The sequence below is a fragment of the Photinus pyralis genome, unplaced genomic scaffold (assembly GCF_008802855.1).
Source record: "Photinus pyralis isolate 1611_PpyrPB1 unplaced genomic scaffold, Ppyr1.3 Ppyr1.4_LG7, whole genome shotgun sequence".
Lineage (NCBI taxonomy): Eukaryota > Metazoa > Arthropoda > Insecta > Coleoptera > Lampyridae > Photinus > Photinus pyralis.
This window is the reverse complement of record NW_022170738.1, coordinates 40,494,170-40,507,542: the sequence shown is the minus strand read 5'-3', so window position 1 is coordinate 40,507,542 and position 13,373 is coordinate 40,494,170. Positions and strand designations below refer to the sequence as shown.

Sequence of the window (13,373 nt, the reverse complement as noted above, 5' to 3'; positions counted from 1 at the left end):
CGGAACTCTTGTGACCGTTAAGGAAACAAAAACACTAGGAAGCCATAATAAAGCTGCAAAATGTTGTAGTCTTTCTAAATTCTAAACCATAAAATAGAAACGATACATTTCCATTGCCGCTTCGGACCCTCACGATCAACGATTTCCTGGTGTGCATGGACACTCGGAAACTTAAATTTAACAATGAAAATTATAAAACAATTTCGTACTGAGTTGATTCTGTATTTATAACGTAATGAAATTGTACACGAATCGTTCTTTCCAAAAAAATACGTGAAATTAACGTTCTCCCACAATATATTCTCTCGGGGCGTACGTAAAACCTGTGCAATTTTAATATGCTCCAGAACAGAGTCTGTCTGAAAGCATCGACTGTTCGCAGAGCTAGTCGTGGGCGGATTTCTAATAATAAAGGATATCGTTTCCAATTTTGTAATTCGAATGGCCATTTAATTCGCGAACGACCTTTTCACTTTGGGTTGGAAATTTAGGTCGGTAGGTCACTGATCAATTTTTCTACCTGTTACGCGTTCGTATAGTAAGCGTGATTATTGACCTCTCCATTTGACAAGGGGGTGTATGAAGCATGACTAATATTTTGAACCCTGACCGATGATGATACACAGAAAACCACCCTTGCGACTGAGATTAAATGCGTCATAGGATATTTTTATTCCTAACCGGTGTATTCAGTCAGTAGGTATGAAGCTTTTGTTTGGATATAACGTGGAGAATCCGGCGTAGGAAATGTATTTGTTTTGCTACACCTGATGTTTGTGCGCTGTTTTTTCCGTGTAATTTCTGAGCGTTTGTGCTTCTAGGTTTTGGGCCCGGTGTTAATAGTAAATCACCGATGCATCGTCCTAAATCACCGCCGACACGAAGATCGTTGTCGCCGGACCAGCCAAATCCTGCCGAACCGATTACGGACGCGCCCAGCACCGTTATGGGTCGAATTGGATGGACTCTAAGAACGCTCTTGTTGAGTGAGTATCGTGCAGGTGCCATTGCGCTTTGGTGACGTTGCGAATTTCAGGCCAGAACACCTGCCTAAAGGATCGGAAGGTGTCTGGGAAATTGGTACGGAAGTGTGCTCCTGGTACGGAATTGGTGGACTGGATCTTATCTTTGTCGCCTATAATTCACACGCGAGCGCAGGGCGCCGGCATGTGGCAGGCTCTGTTGGAGGAGGGTGTGATTTCGCACGGTAAGATTCAATCTAGTCAACTTTTAATAATTCGCGCTGTAACAGTCGCAAAGGAACAGGGCTTCAAGGATAAATGCTTCTTGTATCGGTTTTGGCAAGATGAAGAGGGTGCGGGTGCGCTTCCAACAATGGAAGACATAAACACCGCCGAAGAGCAAATACACGAATCTCTCTCGACGCTGATACAGCGCGGTCCAGATGCAGTGCTTCGAATGATTTTAAGAAAACCGTAAGTCATTGAAAAACTGATTGAGAATCTTAGCGATTGATGCCATTTCAGAAGCCACGAAAGATCTAGCGACGATTTAGAAACGATTTACGAGGAACTACTCCACATTAGAGCACTGTCGCACCTATCCAATTCGATTAAGCGAGAATTAGCTTCGGCTGTCGTGTTCGAAGCGCACCCAAAGGCGGGGTCCGTCCGTAAGTGTGCGCGTTTCCGGGAATGAAACCGATACTAAATATTTATTCGGTAGTATTTCACCAGGGGGATGAAGGACGGTCGTGGTACATTATTCTGCGAGGCTCCGTCGATGTAGTTATCCACGGAAAAGGGACGGTCACCACGCTTCAGGAGGGCGACGACTTCGGCAAGCTGGCTCTTATCAACGACGCGCCGAGGTAAAACAGTTTGGGGGGGGGCATTTTTTGCGCCTTCACTTTCAGTTTTAGGGCCGCCACCATCGTACTGCGCGAAAATAATTGCCATTTTCTTCGTGTTGACAAAGACAACTTCAATCGGACGCTTCGTGACGTTGAAGCGAATACGGTGAGGCTCAAGGAGCACGGAAAGGACGTGTTGATTTTAGAGAAAATTTCCACTCAACAAAAGCAGAGCTTTTCGCATTTTAAGTACGTATACCTACCGCCGCAAGATTGGGGGTCAGTTTCATTTTTAGATACACTGTAATGGCGGGAACTCCGCAAAAAATGCTGGAGCACCTTCTCGAAACTCGCTTGGACGGTCGAGGAAATTTCGGAGGGGGCGATAATTTCATTATGACGACCGCCCACGATCCTTTCCTAGACGATTTTCTTCTGACGCACGTCGTCTTTATGCCAACTCATCACTTAGTAGACGAATTAGCTAATCAATATCCTTTTTATACTTCTTTGCCGGTTATCTGATCGTTATTTCTTTAACCCTTTGCACTTATAGGCTAGACTCCCCCAGTCAGGATCGGGAATTCCTACTGGCGTGCAAGAGTCGAGTGGTTCAATTCGTTTACAAATGGGTCACGACAATTCGGCAGCCTGTATTCGATGACGAATCGGCTGTTGAGTTTTTGGAAGACCTTGCAAGCGAAGTTGAGAATGATTGCATTCAACTGGATGCGTTACAGGAGGAGGCGTCTCTGATGCACCACGCCATGACACAATTCAGAAGGTAGAAGTTTCCCAAAATCATCCCCTCTCACATTGTGGTGCTTTCAGGTATCAAGAAGATCGAAAAGCGAATTCGGGCCAAAAATGGAAATTGCCACCTTGTGGTCAACCTATCGGTTTATTTAGCGGAAATAAGGACTCGAGAACGATAATAATGCCACAAGACGACAGTAAGTTCCCACTCCACCATTCGCACTTACACCTTTTTGCAGTAATTTTCAGGGTGTACTGCGCGGACCATACCTACTGCACGTTGCGCTTACCGGTCGATTCGACCGCCGAGACGATTAAATTATGCGCCGCAGATAAACTGAAATTGAGACCAAACGACGAACTACTGCTGGTGGAGGTGAAATCTAACGGCGAAAGGGTCACTTTCAAAGACAACGATATCAGCATACCAACTGCGCTTAGTTTAAACGGAAGGATATTCGTATCTCCCAAGGACCATTTAGATGCATTGGTAGCTATCACTACTTTATTGGTCGGTTGTGCTGTACAAAGTGTTTTAGACTTGTTTATCTGAACAAGAAGAGTCCACGCAAGGAATTGATGGAGATTTAGAATTATTTAGTACTAAAGAGCTAGCTTATTATATGACCCTTTTCGATTGGGATCTTTTTTGGTAAGATAATCGCTTTTTCTTGTGTTCCGTTCTATTTATAACGCTCAGGGATTACTAAAATGATCGTTGTCCTCCACTTTTTTTAATACTGGAGGATGTAATCTTTGAGGTGCATTGGTTTTGGCGACGCCCGATAGGTATGGAATACCCCCCCCCCCCCGCGAAGGAAGGCCTCTTATTTTTAACAGAGGACGAGAGAGAAAATAATGCCAAGGTATCTGGTAGATACGGAATACACAGCGGGAAAGATCTTATACTTTTAAAAGAACACCATCGAATTCCTGAGGGGTATTCCATACCCCCCAGAGTTCCCGGTACTACTATATTTCAAAAACACGTTGGACATTCTCATAATCATGCGGGTATTGAGTACGTTTTGGATATAAATAATACCCCCCAGCGAAGGTAAGCATCTTATTTTTAAGAGAGGATGAGAGAGAAAATAATGCCAAGGCATCTGGTTTAGACTTCTCAATCAAAAGTTATAGACTAGAAACCAATTTCGAAAGAAAATTCAAAGGGCTGCAACTTTTGAACTAGTTGCTCAATCTTGGAACTGTTTGAAATTATGGATTCTACAGGCCACATTCAATAAGAAATTTTTTTTCCGGTTCGATCTGAGACAATTTTTTTTTTCGGGCCTCAAAAAAAAAAAAAAAACCTTCCTTTTTTACCAAAAATCGACTACACCAAAATTTCTCGGGAAAACACTTTTTCTTATTAATTTTGGGGCGTAGAATCTAAACCAATTCGTACTTTTTCGATTAGACTTCTCAATCAAAAGTTATAAAGAAACTAAAGAAAATTCAAAGGGCTGTAACTTTTGAACTAGTAGCCCAATCTTGGAACTGTTTGAAATTATGGATTCTACAGGCCACATTCTATAAGAAAATGTTTTTTCCGCGATCTGAGACAATTTTTTTTTCGGGCCTCAAAAAAAGGCTTCCTTTTTTACCAAAAATCGACTACACCAAAATTTCTCGGGAAAACACTTTTTCTTGTTAATTTTGCGTAGAATCCAAAACAATTCGTACTGGAACTGTTTGAAATTAAAGAAAATGGGCTGTATTTTGAACTAGTAGCCCAATCTTGGAACCACATTCTATAAGAAAATGTTTTTTCCGGGTTGATCTGAGACAATTTTTTTTTCGGGCCTCAAAAAAAGGCTTCCTTTTTTACCAAAAATCGACTACACCATAATTTCTCGGGAAAACACTTTTTCTTATTAATTTTGGGGCGTAGAATCCAAAACAATTCGTACTTTTTCGATTAGACTGGTAGGTACGGAATACTCTGCGGGAAAGATCTTATATTTTTAAAAGAACCCAATCGATTTCCTGAGGGGTATTCCATACCCTCCACACCCCCCGTACTATATTTTTAAAAACACGTCGGACATTCTCATAATCATGGGGGTATTGAGTGCTCTAAACGTTTTGGATAGAAATGTAGTACCAGGGGGTCTGGGGGGTAAGGAATGCCCCCCAGCGAAGGAAGGCATCTTATTTTTAAGAGAGAACGAGAGAGAAAATAGGTCAAGGTATCTGGTAGATACGGAATAGGTACTCTGCGGGAAAGATCTTATATTTTTAAAAGAACCCCATCGAATGACTGGGGGGAATATCCTCCCCCCCCCCCCCCCCAGAAGTACATTTTTTAACAACACGTTGGGTATTATCATGATCATGGGGGTGTTAAGGGCTTTAAACATTTTAGATGGAAAAGTAGCACCCAGCCAGATAAGGCCTCTTACTAAAAAATAGTACCAATAAGGTATCTGGTGGGTACGGAACACTGCAGGACAGCTCTCATATTTTTAAAAGAACCCCATCGAATTCCTGAGTGGTATTTCATACCCCCCAGACCCCCGGTACTACATTTTCAAAAACACGTTGGACATTCTCATAATCATGGGCAGCGCTGTATTGGAGGGTATACGCGGGTATACGTCGTATACGTTTAAAATGGGTTTTTCTTTTGCGTATACGGAAATAATAATTTGCTAAATACGCAAATATACGGTCGTATACGTATAACTTTAAAAGATTGCTAAAAATCTTGGACTGATATGGGGTTTTATTCTTTACGTCGATTACTTAAGAACGTGTTTTTAGTGTTATATGGTAACTTCTAGGGGGTATCCAGTTTTGAGAATCCTATCAAAGCTGAAAGAGATCTCAGGTAGTTTGTAGCACCCCACTAGTCAGTATAACACCTTTGTGGCCCAATCTACAGACTGCAAACCTGTTTTGTAAAAATTTACAAAAATTGAAAATGTTTAAACCCCTCACCGCCCCCCAACTTCCACGTTTGGGACAAGGACCAGGACGTAACAGACAAAAGCTTGGAGACAAAGGGGTCGAACCTTTTCCACTATTAAGTTTAATTTTAATAATTGGCTCGCGTCAGTCCGTCCATCGAAAAAACACCCTGGCGACCATGAAAAACTACCCCTGAAAAATGACGATATCAAATTCCCAAACAAAAAGTACTTGCCTATTCCTATTTGTAGGTACTTTGAGTCTACTGATTGATGAATCTCACTTAAAGTTAAAAACTATCAATCCTGTTTTTGATTTGTGAAAAAAAAACATCAAAACATGAAATTTTGTAGGTAAATAACTTGAATTGGGTAGGGCGCTCCAAAAAAGCATGAAATATAAGAAATTTCAAGCTGTAAGGAAAATTTTGGATTAAAACTGACTTTGCTTAGGCTACAATCTGAAGTCACATTTGTTGCAGGTGTGTTCACGAATATGAACTTTTGTACCACACATTCGGGCGCCACCACTTTGGACAGATCACTGCAAATCTAGACGTTTTCCTTCGTAGATTTAACGAACTGCAATTCTGGGTGGTAACAGAGATTTGCATGACTTCGAGCCTAAGTAAACGCGTAGCTGTTCTCCGAAAGTTCATCAAACTCGCCGCATAGTGAGCACCCCCCTGTCCGTTGGAGATGCGCAGCTTAAATCTGTTTTTCAGTTGCAAGGAGTACCAAAATTTAAACGCCTTCTGCGCGATCGTAATGGGCTTAAGTAACATGGCAATATCCAGGCTCTCGCTAACGTGGGAGAAGCTCCCGTCAAAATTTCGCAAACTTTACACCGAATTCGAATCTCTAATCGATCCAAGTCGTAACCACAGATCGTACAGGGTTAGTGTTAGTAAATTACAGCCGCCAATAGTACCATTCATGCCGTTGCTGTTAAAAGACATGACCTTTACGCACGAAGGCAACAAAACTAGTCTGGACGGTCTGGTGAACTTCGAAAAAATGCACATGCTAGCTCAAACGCTGAGGACAATTAGATTTTGTAGGAGTCGACATTTAGGTGAGTGAGCTATGCCATTTTTCTCTTTGCCAACATAATGGTTTGCAGTGTTGGATCCTCCGTCACCGAAGAGCGAGGGGGAGGTGAAATCCTACATCTCCTGTTTACGTGTGATAGATAATCAACGGATATTAACCGGAATGTCGCAAAAATTGGAACCGAGACGATCTTAGTGTGATAATGAATATTAAAATGTATTATTAGTGACCAATTTTTAATACTTGCTTGTCTAAAATTAGGTAGCACAATAACTTTAAATAAATGTTCGGCTTTTGTCCATTTTCAATATTTATGTCTCAAAAATACCTGAGCAATAACGGACAATTGTTTGTAAATATTTTAGAGGCACCAATCCTTTTGTAGAAGAAAAATTTCTTATACACCAAACACTTTTCTAGTTCATATTGTCTCGAATATCTATTGTGATAATAATATATAGTAACTTCTGCTCTAATTCAGTAAATCTGAGCAATAACGTTGTATATAATTTGCTATAATTAAATCAAACGTTCAGTTCAGTTCAGTTAATAGAAGATTGTATGTACAGTACAAAATTGTAAGTACCGTGTGCACCAAATTTGGAACACACCGTATCTAGAGTTACCAACAACTGGCAGTTTAAATCAAAACCAATTAGCTAAATGTTCCTCTTGCATTACCTGTTGTACAATACACTCTTCGTGTGTGGATTCGGAAGACAATCAGGATTGTTCTGTATTGAAAAATGTAACAAATGTATACTACAGAGCAATCGTATCTTGTAGTAGTCAGTTCTTTATTACATTACTTTATAAATGTACATAACAGTGTCATCTCCTCCTTTTTATAAATTTCATCCCTAAGTCACACAGAATAACAATAGCATAAGTTCTCGCACAATATTTGCATGACAGTTGCCGATTCTTTTCACTTTTCTATCTCTTGAATATCGCAAAATATGTTTATAATTAAAATTTTGTCAACCAATTGACATAAATGTAAGGTAACACTCCAAAACAACTCTTATTAATTCAATTTTTACAACAAAAATTTGATATAATGGCAATATAAATTGAATTAACCAATTTTTACAATAATTATTACTCTCAGCTCTCAAAAGGTTAATTAAGTTTAAGAAGTATGCGTTGTTGAGAATTGTATTTTTAATAGTTATATGTATAAGTCATTTGAATTATATATCGATACATATGCAGTTGTCATTTTATTTGTTGGTAGTGGAAACTGGTTTGAATGAAATTTAGAAACAACCTCTGGTGAAGTCCCCTACAGTGTAAAGGGAACCCGTTAAATGGTATTTCTAGATTTTTGGAGTATGTCGGTGAATTTCTGTGACAATGAAGGGTAGGGGAAGTACCTATTAAATCTTCCAATAAAATCTGCAAGATCTAGAAGAACCTGTTGCCGCTCGTTGTTCTATTTTATCCAATGGTTGGGCTGGAGATTATTACGGGTAGTTAGAACAATGGGAACAGGGGGGGCCCTTTTGAGTTTCGTTGGTTATCTTTTTCACGCTGACAAATTAACCGGGGCATATAAAGAGGGCGAGGGCGGAAAGAGAACAAGATCCAGTGGTGATAAGACTTTCAAATCATAAAGACAAAACAGTTTCGTGGGAACTTTTGCACTATCTAAGATGAGTAAAGTACTATTCTAAGTGGCTTCCATTTCATTACACAGACCTTTGGTAATCGAAAAATGTTCCTTTAGGTACAAGCAAGTTTTGGTTGATTTTCACATTAGCGGTGAAGGCTGACTACAGACGATCGACAGACGCCTGACTAAAAGAGCCATCATCTTTGACGGTGAGGATCTTGAAAAACCTGCAAATGGGGAGAAAAAGTGCAACAATTGGTATTCACACAGAAGATCGAATTCAGACAATTCATTTTTCACACCCAAAAGATAGGCAGGTGTATAGCCTTTGCATTTCACCCCAAAAATTTTCGGGAAAAAACTTATTCCTATTAATTTGGCATCGTAGATTCCAAAACGTCTCGTATTTTGTCGATTGGACCTCTTAATCAAATGTTATAGCTTAAATAAGCAGAGGTTATAGGCTAAAAACAAATTTCGAAAAGAATAAAAAGGGGCTGTAACTTTTGACCTAGTTACCCAATAATCAAACTGTTTGAAATTATGGAATCTACAAGCCAAAGTCTATAAGAAAATGTCTTTTCCCGGTCGATTTCAGAAAATTTTTTTCAGACGCAAAAACGTTTTTCACCGAAAATCGACTACTCCAAAATTTGCCGGGAAAGCACATTTCGTATAATTTTTGGTGCGCAGAATTTTTTCGATTAAACCATTCAATCAAAAGTTATGGGCAAAAAACCAATTTCGCGAAAAAAATTCAAAGGGCTGTAACTTTTGATGTAGTGGCCCAATATTCAAACTGTTTAAAATTCCGAACTCAAAAAGAAGCAAGTGTATAACCTTCGTTTTTTACCGAAAATCAACTACTTCTTTGATTTATATTGCGAAATTGGTTTTTAGTCCATAACTTTTGATTGCGAAGTCTAATCGAAAAAGTACGAATCGTTTTGGATTCTACGCACCAAAATTAAGAAGAAAAAGTGTTTTCCCGAGAAATTTTAGTGTAGTCGATTTTTGGTAAAAAAGGAAGGTTATTACTGCCTTATTTTGAGGCCCCAAGAAAAAATTGTACCAGATCGACCGGAAAAAAACATTTTCTTATAGAATATGGCCTGTTGATTCCATAATTTCAAACAGTACCAGGATTGGGCTACTAGATCAAAAGTTACAGCCCTTTGAATTTTCTTTCGAAATTGGTTTTTAGTCCATAACTTTTGAATGAGAAGTCTAATCGAAAAAGTACGAATCGTTTTGGATCCAACGCACCAAAATTAATCAGAAAAAGTGTTTTCCCGAGAAATTTTAGTGTAGTCGATTATTGAAGTACAATTGCTCTACAAATCCTCCATGAAATTGCACATTTTCAACTGCCCTTTAAGGAAAATTGAGTCGGACGTGGCTATTAAGTGCAAAAATTAAAATGTTCTTGTGAGGGTAATGGCGTACGTGGCGACATCTCATTGGAACTGGTTCAACTATTATAAGAACTAAATTTGGAAAAGTATAGGGATTACCAAAGAGATGGCGCAAATGTACCAATTGCATACACAAAAGACAATTGCAGATACTGGATTATTGAAGTACATTTGCTCTACAAATCCTACATGAAATTGCACATTATCAACTGCCCTTTAAGGAAATGACCTGTAGATTCCATAATTTCAAACAGTTCCAAGATTGGGCTACTAGATCAAAAGTTACAACCCTTTGAATTTTCTTTCGGAATTGGTTTTTAGTCAATAACTTTTGAATGAGAAGTCTAATCGAAAAAGTACGAGTCGTTTTGTATTCTACGCACCAAAATTAAGAAGAAAAAGTGTTTTCCCGAGAAATTTTAGTGTGGTCGATTTTTGGTAAAAAAGGAAGGTTATTACTGCCTTTTTTTTGGCCCCAAGAAAAAATTGTCTCAGATCGACCGGAAAAAAACATTTTCTTATAGAATATGGCCTGTAGATTCCATAATTTCAAACAGTTCCAAGATTGGGCTACTAGATCAAAAGTTACAGCCCTTTGAATTTTGTTTCGAAATTGGTTTTTAGTCCATAACCTTTGATTGAGAAGTCTAATCGAAAAAGTACGAAGCGTTTTGGATTCTACGCACCAAAATTAATAAGAAATTTTGGTGTAGTCGATTATTGAAGTACAATTGCTCTACTAATCCTACATGAAATTGCACATTTTCAACTGCCCTTTAAGGAAAATTGAGTCGGACGTGGCTATTAAGTGCATAAATTAAAATGCTCTTGTGAAGTTAGTGTCGTACGTGGCGACATCTCATTGGAACTGGTTCAACTATTACAAGAATTAAATTTGGAAAAGTATAGGGATTACCAAAGAGATGGCGTTTTTATGTGTTCCTTCCCTCTCACTTCGGTGCAATCTGATTACTCCCTTCGCTTCTTCTGCTTCTTCGCCACTAAGTGGAGAAAGAAGAGGCCCAGGAAGTCCTCCATGGCAGATGTGTGTGCTCCAGGACTCAGGTTGCAATCTGTTTAATTGGGTCTGGGCTAGTTTTGATTCTGCTTTGGGCCCCCATACCACAAGATAGATAGGCCAAAGGTGTATAACCAGAAGGAGAGGCTGGGATTTAGTCCCAATTTCCTCCCCTAAGGCGCCTAGAGCTCCAGCAAGGTTTCCACGTTAACGTCTTGTCCAACGTGATTCATAAGTATTTGCATTCTGGAGTGTAGGTATACTCGCGCCTCGATATATATCGGGATTTCTGGAATAATTTCGTACTATATTAGGAATGTTTCAATTTATGTTATATCGTGATCGTTTTATCTTAAAAATAGAAAACGCCACGGGGTGTTTTACATCCGTTTTTCGGCAGTCGTTAAGTTTGGGTAATTTTGCGCCCCTTCTTGATCTGCGCCGTAAGCGGAGAGTTACACCGCTTACGCCTAAAGCCGGCCCTGCATTTATTCAAAATAATGGCGTATATCTTATCATTGTGCATGAAATATCACGTGCGAAGTACGTTGATTCGTTGACTTGTGCTGTACAATTATCAGAAAGTGACTCGAGATCCTGTTATACTACACGCCACTTCTTTTATAGTTTATAACACAAATGAAGAAAATCTAAAACTATGATTATTGCTGTTGGCAATCTAAGAAAAGACATTTTTTTATTGTATGTTGATGAGGTACTTAGAACACTAGTCACACGCATTCTTGCACCGCAGTTAATGATTGCTTTAATGAGAAATGTTCATTTCAATGCTTTATTGTTTAAACTAAAACGCAAGCTAACGTCGATATCTATTGGTTGCTATTGGAACAAAGTGAAAGTTGCCGTTTTTTTTCTAACATTTTTACTTACATCCTAACACTACCCACTATCACAAATTAGCTACTGCTACTGAAGCTTGATAAATTTCTTGAAATTGCTGGCTAAACCTATCTACTAGGACCTATGACAACTAGATCTTTGGACGGACTGTTGATAAGGTTTCCCTAATTATTTAACTAAAATTTAAAATTTCACAATTGAACCACTAAATCAGATAGAATTTTTGAATAGTTTTTTGATTGGTTGGTCTCATCCTGAATTGCTACCATCGCTAAAATCTAACAAAAGGTAACACCAACTCGACCAACAACAACTATGCTACCTCCGCGCAGTTTCCGAAACGTTTCTTGATCTCCTCCGCGTCGGCGACTTCTGCGAGCAGATGCAAACAAGACTCCGTTAAATAGGGGTCGTCATCGCGAACGATCTTGAAACGTCCCGGTGACCTTTTCGGCCTGAAATTGTCACGCTTTAATCTTAGTGTCGAGTTAAGGCCGCACCTTCCTCTGGGGTTGCTCGATCGACTTCTCTTCGCTCCGTTGACGTTTCGGAACAAACTGAAGAGAAGATCGATGTCTGGTCGCGTGACGACTTCCCTTGCTTCCTTACTCTCTGAAAGTGCACCTTTGGGATCGTGTTAAAAACACTCGGTCACTTACCAATCGTCTCCTGTTTCTGTTCATCGTCGTAGTAAACTGTTGCCGGTGACACGATTTGAGTTTTGTTAGGCTGTTGCCAAAACGATTGCGGAAAGGCACGAGATTTCATTGGTAACGGATCTAAATTCGTTCAGTTTAAACCACGTCATCAGCTATGGGTTTACCTCTCTTCAGTTTCATAATACTCGCATTTGGTGTTGTTTTCGCGTTCGAAGGAATATTACATCATTTCGGGATCTTTACGTTTTGTCTTCCATTGTATTCGATTAGATGGTATTTGAGACATTAACATTTAAAGCTGGGAATGTTTGTAATCATTACCTGGTCGTTATGGATACGTCGCAGAAGCGGTCACGCAACAAATAAAATAAGAATTCGATTTTATAGCCACTGGTGGTGTTTGGTAAGGCATTCCGATGTACTTTCAAAAAAGTACTACTAAAGCGGCACTTAATGGAAGAAAGTGCGTTATTTAGAGATGTTTTTGTTTTTTTTTGGTGCAAACAACGTTTTTATTAAAATATTTCTAATGATAGATGCGAATAATACTACTACTTCCATAGGACAAGGGAAGAGATAAATCGCTTTCAAGATAGCTTCTGTAGATTAAAAAAATTTTTTAGAATGTTTTCAAATTTTTGGGCCGTAGAATTCCGGAAATGTCCTGGATGGTTCTCATAAGTCTTAACACTCAAACTAGGGAATCCTGATCCTTTCCAAGGTTTTCAAGGAGCTCTCTAGGCTTTTTTTCTAATCTTTCTAGCGCATTTTCTGAATGTCTTGACTCTTTCCCTAGTTTTGGTTAAGCTATGTGACTCTCTCGAAAGCGCTAGGGGAGGCCCGAGGAGGCTCCTGGAAACGCTCGGGATACCTAAGAGCAGTCCTCAAGTTGAAGAAAATTATTCTATTTTCTATCCAAGGCTAGTGACAAAACTTTCCAGGTTTTTGCAGGCATTTAAGGCGCCTTTAATTCGCCTTTAAGTCCTGAGCCTTTTTTAGGCATTTAAGGCGCCTTTAATTCCTTTTCCTGAGCCTTCTAGCCACTTTTGATCTTTCTAGTTAATAGATTTCTATGGTCTTACCAGAGCCTTACACGCTTCATCGAGAGCTATGCAGACTTGCCAAGCTCTGGTAAGGATCCGCTAAGGACCTAAAGGCTTTGTTTAAATTTTTGCGAAATTTTCTGAATTTTTTGCGTTTTTGCTAATTTTCCCAAAAGAACCTTTCCTTCCTACCTCTCAAAGGTAGAGTTTGAGTTTTGAGTTCAAGCT

The 13,373-nt window shown here is 39.4% G+C and overlaps 2 protein-coding genes across 5 annotated transcripts in view; one reads left to right on the top strand and one right to left on the bottom strand.

The window, feature by feature from the left end:
* Positions 1 to 6,835, top strand: part of LOC116176076 (rap guanine nucleotide exchange factor 4) — a 43,775-nt gene extending 36,940 nt beyond the window's left edge. For all 3 annotated transcript variants that reach the window (XM_031494544.1, XM_031494545.1, XM_031494546.1), the window contains exons 4-17: positions 822 to 986; positions 1,037 to 1,207; positions 1,253 to 1,436; positions 1,488 to 1,633; positions 1,687 to 1,831; positions 1,883 to 2,062; positions 2,110 to 2,304; positions 2,364 to 2,597; positions 2,645 to 2,766; positions 2,809 to 3,059; positions 3,109 to 3,221; positions 5,964 to 6,155; positions 6,207 to 6,556; positions 6,605 to 6,835. In XM_031494544.1, the coding sequence (XP_031350404.1) occupies positions 822 to 986; positions 1,037 to 1,207; positions 1,253 to 1,436; positions 1,488 to 1,633; positions 1,687 to 1,831; positions 1,883 to 2,062; positions 2,110 to 2,304; positions 2,364 to 2,597; positions 2,645 to 2,766; positions 2,809 to 3,059; positions 3,109 to 3,221; positions 5,964 to 6,155; positions 6,207 to 6,556; positions 6,605 to 6,729 (2,573 nt within the window). In that variant the 3' untranslated portion in view covers positions 6,730 to 6,835. The remainder of the gene's footprint in view (positions 1 to 821; positions 987 to 1,036; positions 1,208 to 1,252; positions 1,437 to 1,487; positions 1,634 to 1,686; positions 1,832 to 1,882; positions 2,063 to 2,109; positions 2,305 to 2,363; positions 2,598 to 2,644; positions 2,767 to 2,808; positions 3,060 to 3,108; positions 3,222 to 5,963; positions 6,156 to 6,206; positions 6,557 to 6,604) is intronic.
* A 4,543-nt stretch (positions 6,836 to 11,378) lies between these two features.
* Positions 11,379 to 12,473, bottom strand: LOC116176894. Of its 2 annotated transcripts, XM_031495716.1 has the most exons (5): positions 12,267 to 12,471; positions 12,103 to 12,222; positions 11,944 to 12,055; positions 11,766 to 11,898; positions 11,379 to 11,721 (listed from the first exon to the last, which is right to left on the bottom strand). In XM_031495716.1, exons 1-5 carry the CDS (start codon positions 12,280 to 12,282, stop codon positions 11,635 to 11,637), a joined length of 468 nt encoding a protein of 155 aa, XP_031351576.1. In that variant the 5' UTR covers positions 12,283 to 12,471; the 3' UTR covers positions 11,379 to 11,634. The 2 variants fall into 2 exon arrangements, with proteins under 2 accessions (XP_031351576.1, XP_031351575.1); XM_031495715.1 differs by having other exon boundaries at positions 11,766 to 12,055; positions 12,267 to 12,473.
* Positions 12,474 to 13,373: the final 900 nt, after the last annotated feature.

What these genes read in the sequence shown, in the direction of transcription:
- LOC116176894 (XM_031495715.1), bottom strand. An exon ending in ACAGAAACAGGAGACGATTG is followed by an intron (nt 12,056 to 12,102) that starts GTAAGTGACCGA and finishes GTGCACTTTCAG; the next exon opens with AGAGTAAGGAAGCAAGGGAA. An exon ending in GTTTCGGAAACTGCGCGGAG is followed by an intron (nt 11,722 to 11,765) that starts GTAGCATAGTTG and finishes ACCTTTTGTTAG; the next exon opens with ATTTTAGCGATGGTAGCAAT.